The sequence below is a fragment of the Vipera ursinii genome (genome assembly GCF_947247035.1).
Source record: "Vipera ursinii genome assembly, chromosome: 6".
Classification (NCBI taxonomy): Eukaryota; Metazoa; Chordata; class Lepidosauria; order Squamata; family Viperidae; genus Vipera; species Vipera ursinii.
In genome coordinates, this window is record NC_139515.1 from 73,741,645 (window position 1) to 73,762,332 (window position 20,688).

Below are 20,688 nucleotides of genomic sequence, written 5' to 3' on the forward strand. Positions count from 1 at the left end.
TGGCTTCTCTTTTGCCCTTACCTGCTTTCAAAAAACATGGGAGGTGGGCTGCGAACCCGTTTTTCCTGGGGTGGGAATTGGGCTGCTGCTGCTGCTCCTCCTCCTCCTCCTCCGGCGAGGTTACCTAGGAATGGGCTTGGGAGTCCCTAGTAGGCTTTGGATGGGGTTGTGGGGCTGCAATCCTTTAATTACCTTAGAGTAAGGGAGTGCTTGTTTCTCTTTGGAAAGAGGAAAAAAAATACTGATTTCTTTACCTTTTACTACTACTACTCATCATTCCACTGGATGTTGATATAACATTTGTAAAATGTATAATCTTCAAAGGCACTCTTGTGTGTGTGTATATATAGACACACACACGCCTGCAGACACACACATGTATATACACACACATATACATATACCAGAAGCATGCACACACATGCCTACAAAGGTACTCCAAGATCTGCTTCTTCAGCATCAGAGGGCTTTGGAAGTTTGTATTTTATTTCAAGGGACGCTGGTACAGTGTAGCCTTGTTCTGTCTTATGTGGTAACTGTCATTAGTAATTAGCATAGCCAACAGTAATTATTCTATGCCTCCCTGGTCATCAGAAGAAAGGAAGGGCAGAGATTTTGCTGCTTTCTCTCCCCTCTTTGTCTCTCTATAGGTTGCTGCTAACATTTCATTCTAGATCCTGGTGGGTTTTTTTAATACATGTGACAAGAGCCTGCAGGCTTCTTAAATATCTTTGGAGTTTTAAAGAAAGAGGCATTTGGAATTCTGTACATGAAACAATCTTGTGTTTTGGGCATGGTGGGAATTGTGGATCTGGCCGTTACCACTATACTAGGGCAGTAACAGCAAGTCAGGAGAAATTTAAAAGTGAAGAATGTTGGTTCTTCTAGGACTCTTGATTAAGAAGCTATATACAAGTATGCAATTTCTTAACATTGAAATACTGTAGTTAGTACCCTTGAGAATTCTAAAGGATGCCTGCATTCCATATTTAAAGGAGAAAATAGTTTGTGGGTTGAAAGTTCTGTGGTTCTGGAAACATCTTTAGCATTGCAGTACGTACAGCAAGCAGATCTACTCCCTCGGTTGCACCCGCATATTTGTGCAGCTGCTTTAAAGAGGTTGTGAGGAAGGAACAGCTAATCGGTACCAGTTTCTTTGCAGCCCTAGCCGTTTCAATGGTGCAGCTTTCACAGTCTCCACTTCGCCACCCGTCACCTTCATGCCACTCTGAGGAAGGGGAAGAGAAGAGCATGAAACCAGATAAGCAGCAGGTGACCCAAGGTCCTCGAGGGGATAACCAGCCTCCCATGAGCCCCCTGCAGGCCGCTTTGAATTCTGCAGCTACAGCTTCTCAGGCATACGAGACTTACATTGATAATGGACTTATCTGCTTGAAACACAAAATCAGGAATATTGAGAAAAAGAAGGTAGGTATATTTTCTAAACTAACAAAGTGCAAGAAATAATAACTGTCAGGCCATAATTGCTTTTACTGTATAAGCTGCCTTTGCTTTATGACTATCACTTTTTATAGATTTGTAAAGCAAAGTGCTTGGGGGGGTAATAATCTATATTTACTGCTTATAAAAAAATAATTTGCTCTATCTGTTGGCCCCAAATAAATATATGGGTAGTTACTTTTCTTTAGATATTTGCAGCTTTTAAAAGAAATTTTAAGATGGGCTTAACGTTTTAATTTTAGGATAGCTTTGTGGCTACAGAGGAATGGCTTTTAAGTAGATAGGGCATACATATTTATTTACTGTGTCCTTGTTTTACACAACTGTCCCTTGTAATAAAAAGTATAAGTTAAGTTACATTGAATTACTGTGTAATTTTTGTGCTGTCAGTATAATGAAACCTGCCTGACTGGAAATAACTTCATGCTTCATTAGTGCCTTTCTTTCTGTTGAAAGATGGCTTTACAATACAGCTGCAAGAGATTTGAGTTTAAATATGAGGTTAAAAGGTTATAGTTTTCAATTATATATATTATCTCTAATCACGGTGCTTTTGATGTTCTAACATTTTTTTATTCATGAACAGTCCTAAAACACTGTGTTTAGAGAAATGCTAGGTCATATTAGCTCTGTTTGCAATCACCTTTATAGAGCTTGGACTGCAGCAATGAATTATAAAGGGTATTTTTTGATTTATTGTTTCACTGATGCCTAATGCAGTGTACTTAAATATCTTACATTTTCTTAAGATTTTATATTGAAAATTAACCTTATATACAATAGCATGATCTATGGTAGCAGTGAAGGTTGCAGTTAATGATGTTTGTGTGGTTCAAGTTTGGTCTGTGTCTGAAGGAAAAACTTGTTCATACTTGTTTGACTTGTGTTTGCAGTTCAAGTTAGAAGACTATAGGGATCGTCTGAAAAGGGGGGAAGTCCTTAATCAAGATCAGTTGGTAAGACTTCTGTTTTTATATCTGATTTTTACAGTTTTATAAACATTTTTATATCCATTCTTGATCAGTTAAATGGCACTTGGTGGGAATGCCACATGTGCATATAGCTAGCTAGCTAGACTAAATTCCTGCTTAACTTTAGAAACTGAGTGTATATGGGAAAATTCTTGAGGAATTTTTTAAGACTTAACAGAAAGTATTATAGGTTTTAATAAAATGAAATCAAGGTTGATACTAATGGGAATGAAAGGCTTCCAAGAAATGAGACATGTTCCTTTCAGTGAAAGTCTGTATGATTCAAGTTCCCCACCCCATTGATAATCTATAATTTACTTAACCTTGGCTTGTTGTGTTCTAGTTGATAAAGGGATAAAGTAGTGGTACTGGGTTCAAACAATATGCTAAACAACAAACTCACCAACAACATTTTAACTTAATGTGTTTGTGCAAACCATAACTTATACCACTTAAACACAAGAGCTGTGAACATTGTAAATAGAATGGATCTGCCTCATCTGCTCTTTATTTCCTCACAATTTAAGATACTTGAACAAATTTGGTTAATCTGTATGCATTAGCAAAATCAATTACCGTGATCTTTTGAATAGTACAATAATGCAGACTTTTACAATCTGGGAGCCTTCAGTTGTATTGGGCTCCTAAAGTTCCTCAGATAGAACAGCAAAAAGTAATAAAATGTGATGACATTTGGAGGATTCCATGGGTGTGGGGGGACATAATTAATGTTTTGGTAAGAGGAAACTTGTGCTAAAGGTTTTTTGAGTGGCATTTGAAATACTTTAAATGATTTTAGAAGAAATGATATGGTAGATCATACTTGTTCATGTAATTCATGCAAATAAAAACACTGTGATATCTTAAAGTATATTGTCTTAAACATATTATATAGTTGATATTTTCTTAATTCTTTACAATGCAGGGGTATCCTACTTGCATGTGGTCCTGGACAGCTAGTAATGCAGCCACACACGATAATATAAAAAAGGGATGTTGTTATTTATATTAATTATGTTATACAATTTATAAGTGATCCAAAACAATCTTCTTCCATCAATATGGCCTAGACTAGCCAAAATATTGGACAACATGTTTAGAATTTAATTTTTCTTTTACAAGGTTTCTATTTAAATAGGTGGAACTTGATGCCAACTAGGCCATGCAGAGTCTATTTTGAATTCATAATAGTGATATTGGCAACAAAGAGATTGAATAATGTAAACTTTTGTTTCATGTACTATGGCATAATGAAGAGTTGTGGCTGATCTAGAACTGAGGTATAAAGATGAATTAAAAAGTTTGGTTTAGTATTTCTTGGGATTGTATTTGCTTATTGCTAAAATTACAAAAGTATATTTTAATAGCAATGATCCAATTTAGACATGCAAACCAATTTGCATTATTCCAGGTTCATGTTGTGGAAATTACTATTATTAAGTTAAATATTTAAATATCTTCTATTTTAAGCCATTATGAGGCAATGTAGAAATTGGTAAGTAAAAACACAGAAAAGTTATAATGCATAAGGGCGGAATAAAGAAATAAATTAGAATTGCTGCTGTAATAATCATGTGTTGTTCAATATAAAAAGGGAGGAAATCAATTATTGTAATACTCTGATGCATTTAAGGGACCCCTTCGAAATATCTACCACTGTACAAATAGAAATAATTATTTTAAACTGCATTATAGTCCATTGAAAAGAGGGTAATTAATTTTTAATACTTCTTTGTTTCAGTTAACAACATTTTATTATAAAGTTATTTAGAAATTTTATATGTGGTGTATACTCTTAATGCTGTGTTTACAACAAATCTATGTTCATGTGAGCATCTCTCAACAATCCCTTATTTAAATACTCAAAAATGTCAATAATTCTTAAAATGTTGCTTAAACCTCATTAAGACAATGATTATTGCTTATTTAAGTTTATTTTTATAAAAGTAAGCCAAAGTCATCTTTCAAGTTAAAAATGTCATAACTGCTGGGGAGGGGGCTTTCAACACTTTAACATGATGTGGAAATTTTATTGATCAAAAAAAATTCATGTTTTAAAATATAAATCTTGCCCAGATCAAAATGCAAAGATCAGTATTATTGATCAGTATGAAAAATAGAATGTTTGTTTAAAATTAGCCAGAATGCTGTATAAGCAAATACATCCTGACCAAATACCTTAATATTGGTTGATTTTTCATGTGTTTCACTTTGAGTGTAAGCCTGGGGCAGAAAACATTTTGTTTTACTATGCACTTTGAATAGTAAAATCAAGTTAGTGTTTTAATCCACCCAAAGCATACCATACATTTATTTGAGGAGCCTCAAGACTCATCTCAATAAACCTAGATGCATTTTTAAATGAATAAAAACTATGACTAATTGCAGGAAGCTGTTGAAAAATATGAAGAAGTCATACATAACTTGGAGTTTGCTAAAGAACTTCAGAAGACATTTTCTGGACTAAGTCAAGAAGTGAGTAGAGAGACCATATAATTGTGTAGAAATAGATAATTAAGTTGATTCATTAGAAAATGTGTGAGGAATTGAATAGATTTTTTCCCCCGTTGCTAAGATATCCATAGACTTGAATTATGCCTCTTCCATGGCAGAGAAACTGCTTCTGACCAGTCATGATACGTAGGATGTTTTACTGTACAAGTAGTCCTCAACTTACAGTGGTTCATTTAGTGATCGTTCAAAGTTACAATGGCATTGAAAAATGTGACTTATGACCACTTTTCACAGTTACAACCTTTGCAGCATCCTATGATCATGTGATCAAAATTCAGATGTTTGGCAACTGTGTCCCAAGGTCATATGATTATCTTTTGCGACCTCCTGACAAGTAAAGTCAATGGGGAAGCCAGATTCACTTAACAACTGTGTTACTAACTTATCAACTGCAGTGATTCACTTTACAATAATGACAACTGTAAAATGGGGTAAAACTCACTTAACAAATGTCTCATTTAACATAAATTTGGGCTTCAATTGTGGTTGTAAGTCAAGGATTACCTTTATCTACAAACAGTCGAAACGTACATAATATATGGCCCGTATCGCTTTGATATAGGATATTATTCTGATAATTAAATTTCTTGCATTTTAGGCATTGGTGTTTGTAAAAGCTTGCAATATGGAACTTGGGAAGTTCCTCATAAATGTGATTAAAATAGTCATTGACTGAAGGTATTTTTCTGAGCTTCAGTCTGTCCATTGTTTAGACCATTTATGAACCCACTGCCAATCTCTTCCTCACATTGATACAGCTATTAAAAGCACAGCGGAAAGCGCAACGAAGGGAAACGTTAATGAAGCTTGAAGCAGAGAAGAAAAAGCTCCGCACAATACTGCAGGTCCAGTATGTGCTGCAGAATTTCACTCAAGAGCATGTGCAGAAAGACTTCAGAAGTGGCTTGAATGGTGCAATATACTTGCCTTCTAAAGAATTAGATTACCTCATTAAGTTTGCAAACTTGACATGTTCAGGAAGAAATGAAACTGTTAGGTAACTTTTCTTACTTTACCTTTAAATCAAATAAACCCCCCAATAGCATACTGAAAATTCGGTTTTAAACTATTGGTGGTTTGTCTTGTTGCTGGAATCAGTTTTGGGGAACCCCTTCCGGATGTAGTCCATGACATAGTTGTTTCCTTGTCAAAGAGAAATGAAATGTTTCCTTTGTGTATTTTTTTGCCTCACTTCTCCTTCTGTGTGACATAACTGCATTAAGCAAGAAAAGTGGTTATTTGCTCTTAGCTTTGGAGTATAACAGCATCACCTTGAGCAACAGGTAGATTTTAGTGGGCAGTGGGTTTGGATTAACTTAACCTTTCAAACCTGTATGAGGACAACCTGCGTAATTCTGGTATAATACATACCTTAAGACTACACAGGGTGGTCATATGCACTCAGTTGCCTTGACAAGGAAATTTCATACAGTACCAAATTAAACAAATTTATTTTAACAATATGTGGTCTTATGACCAGTTTGGGACTTATCAGTATATTGTTTTGTTACTCTTAGGTGCTATTTTGACCTATTCAGTCTAGAACTATGTGATATAACATGTTTCAATCACATTCATATTCAAGAAATTCAGATTGATGTGCCTAGTTTTACAGAAATATGAGCATGACTTTCCTATTAAAATGTATTTTGAAGATATTCCTTAAAATGTAGCATTTCAGGCTCAATGAAATTCTTAGATTGGAATATATAAATGATTTTTTTTATCATATTGCCATCAAATACAAAACCAGAATTTCAGGCAAAAATGTATTATTTCTAAGTACCGTATTCTGAAAAAATGTAGCCTTGCTTTAGTTCTTACTGAAGTGACAGCAAATTTACTAAAATCAGGAAATTGGATTGGTGTATTTAGCTAGTATGAAGTATATGGAATTTTTTTCAATTGCCTTCTTAGTTCGAACTTTACTAAGAAAAAGCCTGTTGCCAGCTAACATAGTTTGCAATAAATACCAAGCCAACCTAATAGTTAAAACTTACTTGTGAACTAATTTTTTGAAAACTTTGTTTTTTTCTTTTTGCTTTAAGCGTTGAAGACCAAATGGAGCAATCATCACTTTGTTTCTGGGATCTGCTAGACGGCAGTGAAAAAGTAGTAGTTGGGACAACCTGTGAGTAGCTATTAATAAAAAGAGGATCTGTTGTTATAATGGGATCAGGTTTTAGAGCTGTAACTATTTAAGGCAGGGGTGTCAAAACTGTTGGCCCATGGGCCGGACGCGTCACGCGAAAGCTGTGCCCACCCCATTGCCGGCAATGGCAAAACAGTTCTGATATGTTGTGTGGCGTCACGTGACATCACGAGTTTGACATGTCTGATTTAAAATGCAAAACTGAGATAACAAATATTATTCCAGCCCTTAAGCCGTTTCTGCATTGCTTGGTCTTTCCGTTGTCTCTGAAATTGAATGTTTCCAGAGTTAAAAATGTTGATCACTAGGGCAAGGGTTTTAATCAGACATAAAAGAGAGGATTGCATTAAAATTGTGGGATTCAGTAGTGTAGTATCAGTAGTAGTACCTGTGGTTTATATCAATTTTAACACCTATACTTTGTGTGTGGTAGATAGGACAATTAATTTGTGAAGCAATTTGAGCTTGATACCCTTGTGTTAAGCTATATTTTCTTGAGAACATGGTCATGGGATGTATAAGGGTCTTCTTCGTTAATTTATGTTCTCATTTGGCTTAACACTGAATTCCACATTTTGTCAAGCTGTAATGTGATTTATTTGCTTTTTGCTTAGCATATGAAAATCTACCCATTATTGGAAACTGAGTCATGACTTACTCAGCAAAGCATGATTTGAAATCCTGGCTTAGCATTTTCTGTATATAGGGTGTGAGAGTTTCCAGTAATGGGTATACTGCTACCAGGGAAATCCTGCTTTTTAGGTAACTGCAAAATACTTGTCACCAACATAATTTTTTTTTAATGAGTGGCTTCTGCTAGCCACAGTTTCAAAATTCTTTAGGAATATCACTCAATATTGAATACCTTTCCTTTTAGATAAGCATCTGAAGGATTTGTTATCAAAATTGATAGATTCTGGATATTTTGAAAACATTCCTGACCCTTGCAACAAACCGGAGAAAGAGGAATTGAAAGAGGAAAAGCCTGAAAAACCCAGACAGTTATCAAAACCAGAGTCTGCCAGTGAAATTGGTAATGTATACATTTAAATCTTAAATTACATGATTGATCTTGTCTGGACAGAAATTCTCAAGATGTGGTATTTGTGAAGTCATCACGAGTCCCATTTGACTCAAAGGAGACACTACAGAAAAACCAATAACTTATTTCTAGTCTATAACCTTTGTCTTTGTTAATAAAAACAGAGATATAGGTTGCATCCTTTGCACATAATACATTTGTAATTCAAATTAAAGCGCTTTAATTATACTATATTCATTTAGTTTGAATTGTACTAAATTTCAAGTTGAAATTAGTTTAATTGTTTTGAGGCTGGTAACTTAGTTTCTTACCTAATAAAGGTTTCTGATTTGGCCATTTGCAGGAAGATGGGCTACATTTCCAGGCAAAAGTGCTAACATATTTCTTGAAATAACTTGTTGTTGTTAGCTGCGAAGTCGTGTCCGACCCGTCGCGACCCTATGGACAATATTCCTCCAGGTCTTCCTGTCCTCTACCATCTTCTGGAGTCCATCTAAGCTCACGCCTACTGCTTCAGTAACTCCATCCAGCCACCTCATTCTCTGTCGTCCCCTTCTTCTCTTGCCCTCAATCTTTCCCAGAATTAGGCTCTTCTCCAGTGAGTCCTTCCTTCTCATTAGGTGAAATAATTTACAACCATCCAAAATAGGCCAGTGTGGTATGTAATTTTTGGCGTAGATTGGTTCTTTGAGGATTTTTAAATCTTCAAAAGCTTTTGTAAAGCTAGAAATGTACATGATAAATTTTAGACACCTAGGATTGCAAATATCCCAGAAGTTGTTAGATTAGGTTAATTTTCAAATGTTATTTTTCTTCCCATTATTATTAGCAGATATCTTCTGGTTTATCAGTACTTTTCAGCCATGTAGAGCTTAAGTTCTCTAGATTGATAGAAAGTCCCACGAATACTATGCAGCAGGAATGATCAGGATTTTTTCATGATTTCTTTGTTTTTATTTTGTAAGGTAGGCTATTCTGTCATGTGGCCCCTAATTAATAATAACAATAATACATCCTGCAATAATACCTTTAAAACCATCAAACATTTGCCTGTTAATCCCTAGGATATCAGCTCCTTGGGAAAGACTCAATAGATGGATAATAATAAGTCTAAACATCTGGCAACTGTGCCACAAACCATGATTTTATTTACTTTTCAACTGAGAGTTTACTTCTTGGAAACAAATTTGCGATAGATGAGTCACTGCTACTTTTGCTACTGCTATAATTTGGGACTAAAACTGCTTGGCCTGTTGATCATGCAGTTTGATTTTCTTTTCCAATTAGGTACATAATTAATAACTAAGTAATTAACAATGCAGGAGTCTTGGAGTAAGGAAATTAGGACCTTGTTCTTTGAAAAGCCCACTGTGTATGGTAGGATTCACTGCAACAGTTTTAATAGAATTTTTAATAACACAGACGAGTTTCTAGAACCAAATTAAAGGAGAAATAAGGCATACTTTATAATATAAAAGAGAACATATATATTTAGAAATTACGCAGTGGGGATTGCAATAAAGTATGTCGATCGAAAATGTAAAACTTCAGAGAATGAGTCAAAACCTGTTTCCAGTGTACCATATCAAATGTGCTCTCTAATACTTGCTGGATGATGTCTATTGAGTTAAAACAATTCATCAAATAAAAGCCTAATACTATTGTAACCAATATGTATAAACGTTCTTAAGGTATCTCTCCTAATTAAATTGGGTTAGCACATCTTTTCAATGCTGACTGGTTTTGAGAGTAATTTAATTAATCTGAAAAAAATCCACTATCTCCTGTGTGCGTAATAATGTTTTCGTTCCATAAAGATGAATTGTAAGATAGGGATATAAGCTTCACAGATGTGTGGTCTGTTGTTATGGCATGGCAAAACACAGGTTTAAGTGCTTTAAGCAACAGAAACGCCCAGAATAACTTTAGGCCAGTTACAAGATATATATGTTAGGATGAAATTGAAGGAGGAAAAGTTGTGGAAATTGTTGTCAATTCCTACCGATAGAATATGGTCACAATTTAATAATGATTGCATTGTTTACCTATGATCATTTATTTTAGGTTTTGTGAGGAACATAGCAATCACAAAACGTTGGTGGGAATCTGCACAAAAAACAATAAGCCTACCGTGCTTCCCTGAAAAATAAGACCTACCCCGAAAATAAGCCCTAACTTGATTTTTTTCGGGTGGGCCTAATATAAGCCCTATCTCCTAAATAAGCCCTAGGTTATACCCCGTCGACCTGTCCACCTCTTTCCTTTTACTCTCCTTCAGAGTCAGGCTGATGGCACTTTTGGCCACTTAGCCCCCTTCACAGCTCTGCCCACAAAGCCACCGAAGCGCCAGGTGGAGTCGGGGAGGGTGCTGAAGCGAGTGGGCAATCCTGCCTGCAGCGCCCATGCTGGCTGCTCGTTCCTCGCCAGAGCTGGAATGCTGCTGTGTTTCAGTAGATGCCAGCCTTCCCTTGGGCGGGCCTGGGCAGCTGCTGGAGAGAGATGGGCCCATTTCAGTACCTGGTGCCCTTGGGGAGTTTGCCTTGCCACCTGCTTTCCAGCTCCGTCCCATTTCTCCGCTGCTGCATGCAGGGTAACAAAAGAAGTTTGTGGGACTAAAAAAAAAAGTTCAATCAGACCTTCCAACTTCTTGCAAAAAAAAAAAAAGATTTACGAAGTTGGAAAGTCTGATTGAATTTTTTTTTTTTTGTTTAGTCCCACAAACTTCATTTGTTTCCCTGCATGTACTGGTGGAGAAACGCGATGGAGAAACTCGACAGAGCTGGAAATCACGTTAGCGAAGAAATGCTTGAGGGAAGCGAGAGCATCTGGGCGGTGATGTGGCAAGCTCTCCAGCTCTGCGGTGGCGGACAAATGCGGCGGAATTGGAAAGCAGGTGGCATGTGGTGCAGATTGGGGGTAATCTGCCAAGCCTCATGGCAGCGGCAGTGGTACGCAGGATGCCGTGAGTGGCCGAAAGTGACAGCAGTACACGTAGGGCGGCATGGGAGGTCTGGCTACGGGACCCTGTGGCATGGTAAGCAGGGCGCATAGGGCAGATCCTCCCTCCCCTGCCAAGCCTCATGGCAGCGGCACCATCCTGCCGCAAGTGAGCGAATGCTGCCCAGAACGAGTAGGGCGACTGACCTGTGGGCCGCCGCCATGAGGTGTATGTGTGTGAAAAAATAAGGCATCCCCTGAAAATAAGACCTAGTGCCTGATTTGGAGGCAAAAAATAATAATAAGACCGGGTCTTATTTTTGGGGAAACCCAGTATGTTCAAATCTGCAGAACTTGTTTTATCAACTTTTGCCCTATTAGAAATTTACTGAAACATGCATTTTGACCAAGGTTGCCCCAAACCTATGTGTGCAATGGTAACAATGTGTGTGCTTTGTACTGAGATAAATGAAATATTGCACACTGCTAACATGGAGTAGAAAACAGAATTGTGGTTGAAGCCATTCAGTCCAAAATTTGAGTCTGGGTTCATACCTTGTCTTAATCTGTAGTGTATTGATTTTAGTTTAATACATTGTGTGAACTGAGCCAAATGTGTCTTCATCAAATTATTGTTAACAAACTATAATATATTGTGTTAATTAACTTCACACAATTACAGTACTTGCTTGTGTAAGTACTGAATTAAAGTTGCTTTTTTTCTTTCCAGAATCTCAAAGGCAGCATGTTCAATCTGAAATACAACCTCAAGAAGTAAGTCCACCGTATTATCTATTATACTTTTACAAGTAGCTTTTAGTATTACTTTATAAGGTTTGCGTAATACAAGATCTCTTCATCTCTCCTTGAAGAATTTTTAATTATTCACTTCAACTTGTGTTTCTGCCTTCCTGTAGACTTCTAGGAGCAAGGTCAAAAATCAAAAATGTCTATTTCTATTATTTGAAAACGTACCAGGGCATCATAAATCAGTGTTTGGTAATTCTGAAGAATCCTAATTTTTTCTGAGGCACATCACAATATTACAATTGTCCACAACATAAACTGGTACCAAAAATGTCTGTAAAATTATACATATCAGAAATCCACACCAGCAAAAAAAAAACAACCCCTCAAATGAGCCATAAAGCAAGGTCTAATAAAAGTAGAGTACAATATAAAATCAAAGTTCTGATCTGCTCTAAATTACTTAACTACATCTGTGAGGCTTGGATTCCTGCCCAGGTCTTACAGTGTGTTTGCATTCTTCCTCATAGCTAACTACTACTTCTGGGAAGATTCAAATGATTTTTTTCAAGCAAACCTTTTCCTTGTTATTTAACTGGGGATGAGAAGAGTCACGTTTACTTCTATGTTAACTGCCTTCTTGGGTTTTCTTATTGGATAAAAGTATTAGGAAAAAGGGACGTGGTGGCTCAGTGGGTTAGGATGCTGAGCTTGTCGATCAGAAGGTCGGCAGTTTGGTGGGTCGAATCCCAAGTGCCGTGTAGCAGAGTGAGCGCCTGTTACTCGTCTCAGCTTCTGCCAACCTAGCAGTTTGAAAGCACATAAAAATGCAAGTAGGGACCACTACAGTGGGAAGGTAACAGCGTTCCGTGCGGCTCTGGCATCCAGTCATGCCGGCCACATGACCACGGAGACGTCCTCGGACAAGCGCTGGCTCTTCGGCTTTGAAACGGAGATGAGCACCGGCCCCTTGAGTCGGAAACGACTAGCATGCATGTGCGGGGAAACCTTTACCTTTACCTTATTAGGAAACAGGTCAGTTGTTGTGAATTCTGATTTAACAGAGAAACCTGCCTGCCCGAGGTCATGTCTAGCAATTGGATTTACTAGGTTTTTAGGATATGCTGAAAAATCTGTTAATATAGCACTGTACTTATTCTAAATTATTGATCAGATGTTGGGTTTAACTGATCCTAATTAAAAGAAACTTGCATACGTTATTTAAGAAGCTAAAGCAGACAGTTCAACCTTAGTTTGTTCAAGTACATGATTTGACTGTAATCAGTAAAAGAAAAAATTAACCAATAGTTGGAGGAATCCAGCTCAGTAGTTCTGAAAGAACAATATTTCGGATTAATATCCATTATACTTGCCGTATGCGATAACTGGACTGGAAATTGACTATAAAAACTGACCAAACAAGTGACTTGGTTTTATTTATCTTCTCAGTATATAAACTAAGCAGGAATTAAGCTTTTATATTGTGATAGACTACATTAAATTTATAATTTTTGAGGTGACCAAAAGGAAGGTTTGCAAATAAAGTGGTTAAGGCACCAGGCTAGAAAGCAGAAGACCCATGAGTTCATGTCCCGCTTTAGCCATGAAAGCAAACTGGGTGACTTTTGGCCAGTCACACTCACTTAGCCCAACCCATCTCACAGAGGAGTTGTGGGGAAAATAGAAGGAGGAAGATATAGAACAGAATATAATAGAATAACATAATAGAACAGAACATAATAGAATAACAGTTGAAAGGGACCTTGGAGGTCCCCAATCCCTGATCTGTAGACTAGTACCGGGCCGCACAAACAAGCAGCCCTATCCGCAAGATGCAGGCAACACACAAAACCATGCACCCTCCGGTCCACGGAAAAACCTCTCTCCACGGAACCGGTCCCTGGTACCCAAAAGTTGGGGACTAGTCCAACCCCCTGCTTAGGCAGAAAACCCTATACCATTTCAGACAAATGGTTGTCCAATCTCTTCTTAAAAATTTCCAGTGTCGGAACATTCACAAGTTCTGGAGGCAAGAATGCTAGATATGTTCGCCACCTTGAGTTATTTGTAAAAATAAGGCATGTTATAAAGGAAACATGTTTTATTTCTTTCATATGTTTCCTTGAATGTTTTTAAAACATTGATCAGTTCCTTTATGCGGAAGAGGGAATCTAAATTGCCAAAAATAGGAATTTAAGGCTGAGCTTAATTTATGAAGGCATCAACTCTGAGCAGATATTTAAATTTAGCTATTTCTTAGAGATGCCATTATGGTGGGGTAGAAAACAAGCCAGTCTGAAAAACAAGCTTGTTAGTTGGCCACTTCTCATGAAGCAAATCATGATGAAGGAATTAAAATCCCATTCACTAATAAACACAGTGTACAGGTAGGCACTGCTTCAGAGAGTTGGGAAATTCTTGAAGTAAGGTGTTATTTATTTCCCCTCCTTCCAGTTTCATATGTCTGTCACCTTTGCCAGCGAAAAAGGCAAAGGGTTAGACCAGTTGCAAAATACGACATTTGAAAAGTGGGGGCCCAACTGAAGTCTGCATGACTTGGCCTGGCAGGCTGACTTTGGCTCACAAAGAGACTAGGCATTTTCTGAACCTCCATTTCCTTATACCCCTAATTTTAGATTTTTAATAAGGAACAACTGAAGGGCTGAACAAATATACTAAGCATGCTTGATACATATTTTTCCTTTTGCAGACGGGCCACTCCTTGGTTCTGTATGGACACTTCCTCTTTTATCATTTGGGAGGCTATATCAGAAGTGGGCTTTGGGGAAGTGGTAGGGACAAATAATTATACGAGGGAATTGAAATACTAGAGTACAGAAAGATGAAGCCCCACATAACGTTTTTTCCTTGAAAGAATCCTCCCAAACTAGATTGGGGAAATATGCTTAAGAACATCTGATTTAGGTCTATTGTTACATGATTTGATACTTTGATACTTGCTTCTCCTTTTAATTGCTAAACATACCGTACACTCTCAGATGCATAATGTTAAATAATAACCTCAGTGTAGTTTCTAAGAATGAGATGAACATCTGATTGACGCTGTACCAAAATACATACATTTAGTAATGCATTCTTCACTTGTCTATATACTCTGCTTAGTTCAATTTGTTATAACAATTTATTGTGAGTAGTCCTAATAATACTATCTTATATGGGATTGAGACACTGCAGGATTATGGCAGTTTTAGATATCAATGACTTGAAGTAGATGGCTTGCTTAAGAGGCAAATTGTTAATCTGTAGATTTATTAGATTTTTATCTTCTGAACCCAAAACAGCTGGTTCTTAGGTGGGTTTCTATGCATGCTAGAATTAGAACAGCTTAATTTTGGATTGGAAAGTAGACTGTTTCCATAGTTACCAATGTTTTCACACACCTCCCTTGATAGCTTCCTGTCACTTCCCTTTATTATATATTTTTTAATTTATAAAATTAAAGGTGAAGCCAATTTGCTACAAAGCGTTAGTTTTTTTACATCTTTATAGGCATTTTTGGAAAAAGTATCCGTGACTATAATTCGTTGCTTTGCTTACTGTTCCCCCAAATGCAAAAGGAGAAGGCAGTATATTTTGGAGAGGGAGGGAGGAGAAGTTTGGGTGATTGACAGCAGCCTCTTCAGTTTGTCTCTTGGTAAGTGGATATGTTTTGACTGGATATACAGTATCCACTTCGGGATGAATAAGTCACTACATGTTCCTGCAATGACTGCCATTTTATACCAATACCATGATGTGCTCTAAAATTTGGAAATGTCCTCATTGGCCCAAAGACATGCCCTTATTCCAGTTCACAAACTAGAGATTGTATCATCTTTACTTGTTGCTTTAGCAGTTTTGATTGATGTCTATTGGCCTCTCAGATGACAACTTCTGTGCGTATTAATCGAGATTATGCTAAATTTTATGCTTTTCTACTGAAGTGTTTGGTTGTTTTTTGTCTATTCTACATAGTTTCTTAATAGGCGCTATTTGCCTGAAGCAGACTATGCTGTCAAGCCTGAAGGATCCAAACACTGGGAATTAGAACATGCTGCAAAAAGTGATCCCCCCAAATCCTGGGAAATGCTGGTTGATGTTGAGGACAAGGAACAGAAAAGGCAAAATCCAGTATCCATGAAATCATTGGAATCTGTAAACCAGGAAGGGAAGAAGCAGCTGGAACTTTCACAGCCTTGGGAATCTCCTCTTCAAGAAATTGATGATCATAAGCAGGATGTTCCAAAGCCTTGGGTAGCCCCTGTTAGGGAAGAGCAGGCCTCTTCCAAACCCTGGGTAACAAAAGCGAAAGAAGAGCAGGAGCCAAAGGAAGAGGGTCCCAAGACTTGGATAACTAAAACTAAAGGAGGATTGGAACAAAACCAGGAAAAGCCCAAAATATGGGTGTCTCAAACTAGTAATAGGGAAACTTTGAAAAAAACAGAACCCATGAAGCCTTGGGATGCACGTGTCCGAGATGAGATGGAACAAAAGAAACAGCAAGCTGAAAAGCCATGGGTGGGGCATATAAGAGAAGAGGCTGAGCAAAAATCTCAGCCTCCAAAATCTTGGGAAACTTCTGAGAGATCACAGCAAGTGGCCCAGCAGCCATTACAGAATGCTCCTAAGATCTGGGGAGTTGGGAATCTTGTACCAAAGGAGCAGACTGAGCTAAAGAAGCTTGATGTGGAACTGAAAGAAGTGAGTTGGTATAAATGAGAGCATCCAAATTAGTGCGCTTTGCTCATATTATTTTGCTTACTGGAAAGTAATTGCTTCCAGAACTATTATCAGTATCAGTTGAATAATGATCAATATACTATTGATAATTCGGTGGTTTTTCTATGTAGATTATAGCTAAAAAGAAGGAACCTTGACATTTCATACTGTATTAGTCTTCCAATGCCCCTAATAACAGAGCTGCCCCGAATACTATTTTTATTTTAAATGTAACAGCAAAATCAAAATAAGCTTATTTTACGTCTGTTGATGTGCATTGAAATTAGAACTTTTACTCTATTAAAGGTAATCCCCGAGTTACGAGCGTTCCTTTAGCGAACGGTCAAAGTTACGTTATAAGCGTCCCCTGGCGTCTATGAAAAAGCTCTGAAATTATGAATGTTGCCACACCATGGTAGTCGTTCACTCTTACGTACGACTGCTGTGGGGGACGCTTCAGTGGGGCTCTGAAGGTCTGCTCTGGGCCTCAGAGGCCTTTTTTGGGCTGCTGTTGCCCGGAAAGGATGCTGGGGGACACTTCAGTGGGGCTCTGTAGGCCCCCAGGGCAATTGTGAGCCCCCAGGGGAGGGAACAGGTATTTCAGTGGGTCAGGGGAGGCATTGGGTGGTCTGAAGATGGGTTGTTCCATAACTAGGCCCCCAGTGGCCTTCCCCCACCCTGAGCTACCTGATATTCACTTTATGAGCCGCGCATTCACCCACACATGAAATTAGTGAATGCGTGGGTGAAAGCTGGGAGTGAATGGTGTTCAAGATACGAGATTCACTCCAAATCCTCGAGTTACGAATGGAATGGGCAGGCTCCATTGCATTTGTAAGTTGAGGACTACCTTTATACGTTTGGTCAAATATTTTAGCGTGCTTTTAAATTTAGAGACAAGAATGCAGATTAAAGCTTGAATCAGATGTGAAAAAAGTGGGTGAAGTAAAAATATATGGTGATGGAGTTTGTAAAAGTAAACTAATCTTGCACGGTGTTCCATAACATTGTTTTCTTTGTGCATTTTCATGAAAGTTGTTGAAATAAGAGGTAGAAATAGGGCATCTTATGTAAAAACAAAAATATTGAGGTTCACAAAATAATGCAAACCCTTGGCTTTCAAAATTTGTTGCCGAATTGGGTTCTAGTAAATAGATTTTATTTTATTTTATTGGCTTCCATAGGATGGAAAGACAGGTGGAGTAAATGAACACAGCATTGATGAATCAAAGAAAAAAGGGAGCTTTCAGTCAATTGGAGACTCATGTAAATTACCAAGGAATATCCAAAACATCATGCAGGTGTGCTACCCAGATTATTACAATATTTTGGAATATTTAAAATATTTCTATGAGTATATGCTATATTTCTGCATAAAATGCAAATTTTGCTTTAGCCTTTTTAAGAAAGTAACCAATGTTGTAGAAAGAGAAGAACCAACTGTACGGTGATGTTCCCCACATTTGAGCCTCAAAGTAACTGGCAGAGCCAGGTCTTTAGGCTCTTCCAGAAGGTCAGGAGGGTCAGATCCTTTAAATAATTATATACTGCAGGTTCAAGTAGTTGACTAGATAAAAACTGTTGTATCAATTAACTTATTGCTTCTGAAACAACATTAGTTATGCATATTATTCCTAGTCCTTGAGAATTTTGAGATATGAGCTCAAGTAGACAGACACTGAAGAACTTTTAAAAACTCATTTTAAAAAAGTCAACAGTGGTTAGCTTCATATATTATGCTGAGCCTTAATCTGGTTTGTTTTGCTTTGACTTATTACTGTATGAACTCGGTAATAGCCTATATTAGGACTTGACTTATCTTGTAGAGTAAGAGCAGCAAAATGGTTTTGCTTTTCTATCTACGGTAGCTGGCCAGTGGCCCTCTTGGCTGGTCAGCTTCTTCCTAGATAAGGAAGAGCCTAAGAACTGAGTCATTGTGAGGGCTGTTTTAGGCTTCTAACAGATAAAGTGGCTCAGATTTGCTTGTTTGGATTTTTGGCAGGGGTGTGGACATTTAGATTGCACTAAAGGGGAATGTAATGGCAAAGAGTTTAGAAAGTCTTGATTTAAGCAATCTGAAAAGAGCCAAGTACTCTGTGCAATTAATTATATGCTCTTTCTCCTTGCTTGCCTTTTTCTGTCGTGTTAGGTAGCTAAGCCTGTGCACCAAACAGCTGCAGAGTTTTGCTCTACTTCTAGCCTTCCAAAGGATCCAATACTCAGAAGGGAAAAATTGCAAGATTTGATAACTCAGATTCAGGGGACTTACAACTTCATGCAGGTAGATTTATTGGTTAATATAATAGAATTGGAACTACTGGGAATTTATGATGAACCTGGAAAGATAGGAATATAAGGGAAGAATGACTTCAGTAACAAACCTTTGAGGCCTTATCTATCTGTGAATACATCAAATATACAATAAGGCAGATTGTGGAAATTTTCCAACTCTCACAGATACTGGCCCTCCTGCAATGTCAATGACCTTGAAAAGGTGGATTATATTTTTTTTGCATTGTGAATTTTTGGCAGGATGTTACCTGGCCTATTTTAAAGTCAAGAGCAGGGAGAAATATCTCAATATGTTAAAATTTTGCTTATAAATTAGGATCCTACAAAATATAGTGGCAGTAGTCAGCTTTATGGCCATAAAAACAATACATGCAATGGACATTAATTAATCTTAAATTTTATGTAATATTTACCAATTTATTTTGTGAAACTAATGCTACGCGTTTAGATTATATTTGTATTTTGCTGCTGGGGTCTTTTAGTTGTGTATATAAATATATACATACACACATGTATATTCAAAAGAGTAACACTTGTCTTTAAGGAATCGCTTCTGGATTTTGATAAACCTTCACAAAGTGCTGGCTGTTCATCACAAACCTCTTCTGTTGATTCTTCTGGTAATTCTATTTAATACATCTAAATAAATAAAAATACATATAAGGAGGTAAAACAATAAAATAAGAAATAACAAAGAGTTGCTTAGTATTTATATTCTAATTTTAAATATTTGACTATGTTTATGGCAAACAAAGATATCTTATTTGACTAACTGACTTTTGGTGAATAAAAAGAGTTAACTTAATTTTGAATCTTTGTCCAAAATTTCTATTTCAACATTAATTGAAATGAAGAATGTATCAAAGCTGTATTTAAATTATATCAACATATTGAATAAATAATGTGTGTAAAAAATACTACAGTATTTTTTATTTAATGAAACATTTGGAGATATCTCTTAATTTTGATTTCAAATTAAAAGACTTTAAAACTCCATCCTTGTCCCAACTAGCTATTGAGATGCAAATCAGTCATGTTAAATATAAATATATCTGTCAGCCTTTTAAATCTAAAAATGGTAATACTGTATTACCTAATACAGGATTATCCAACTGCATGCTTTCTTAATTTATTTGAAATAGTTATAACCATATTCTTATTTTTTAGCTTCTAACGAACAACTTTCAAGCCAAAATGACTTCTCTGAACAATCAGTGCAGGTAAAATTGAAAGTTGTCATTTGTGAAGAAAGATGTCAACTTCTAAATATATTATTATATAGTTTATTTGATTCAAGATTTATTTCTACTTCTCTGTTGTGTGCCAGGGCTAAAATTACTGTTCTATGTCAGGGAAAAGTAATACTCCCTTGAAGGACAATAGGGGGAAAAACGTGCTCTATCTGGATCCTTGCCACAGGTAGTCCTCAACTTACAGCAGTTTAGTTGACCATTCAGAGTTACAGCGGCACTGAAAAAAGTGACTTATGACCGTTTTTCACACTTAAGACCATTGGAGCATCCCCATGGTCACATAAGACACTTGGCAGCTGACTCGTACTTAATGACAGTTGCAATGTCCCGGGGTCACATGATCCCCTTTTGCAACCTTCTGACAAGCAAAGTCAATGGGGAAGCCAGATTCACTTTACAATATGTTACTAACTTAACAACTGAAGTGATTCACTTATAAACTGTGGCAACAAAGATTGTAAAATGGAGCAAAACTCTTTTAAACAACTGTCTCGCCTAGCAACAGAAATTTTGGGCTCGATTGTGGTCATAAGTCGAGGACTAGCTGTATAACAACTAGTACCTCCAGCTTCTCCCTAGACCCAACTTCAGATACAGGGA

General features: G+C 37.1%; 1 protein-coding gene across 1 annotated transcript in view; it reads left to right on the forward strand.

Annotated features, from left to right (window-relative positions):
- Window positions 1–1,062: 1,062 nt before the first annotated feature.
- Window positions 1,063–20,688, forward strand: part of CAPRIN2 (caprin family member 2) — a 30,754-nt gene continuing 11,128 nt past the window's right edge. The window contains exons 1-12 of the mRNA XM_083365150.1: window positions 1,063–1,428; window positions 2,355–2,417; window positions 4,821–4,907; window positions 5,705–5,943; window positions 6,995–7,077; window positions 7,976–8,131; window positions 11,808–11,851; window positions 15,800–16,525; window positions 17,728–17,844; window positions 18,693–18,824; window positions 19,380–19,455; window positions 20,003–20,055. Coding sequence (XP_083221276.1) covers window positions 1,177–1,428; window positions 2,355–2,417; window positions 4,821–4,907; window positions 5,705–5,943; window positions 6,995–7,077; window positions 7,976–8,131; window positions 11,808–11,851; window positions 15,800–16,525; window positions 17,728–17,844; window positions 18,693–18,824; window positions 19,380–19,455; window positions 20,003–20,055 — 2,028 coding nt within the window. The 5' untranslated portion in view covers window positions 1,063–1,176. The remainder of the gene's footprint in view (window positions 1,429–2,354; window positions 2,418–4,820; window positions 4,908–5,704; window positions 5,944–6,994; window positions 7,078–7,975; window positions 8,132–11,807; window positions 11,852–15,799; window positions 16,526–17,727; window positions 17,845–18,692; window positions 18,825–19,379; window positions 19,456–20,002; window positions 20,056–20,688) is intronic.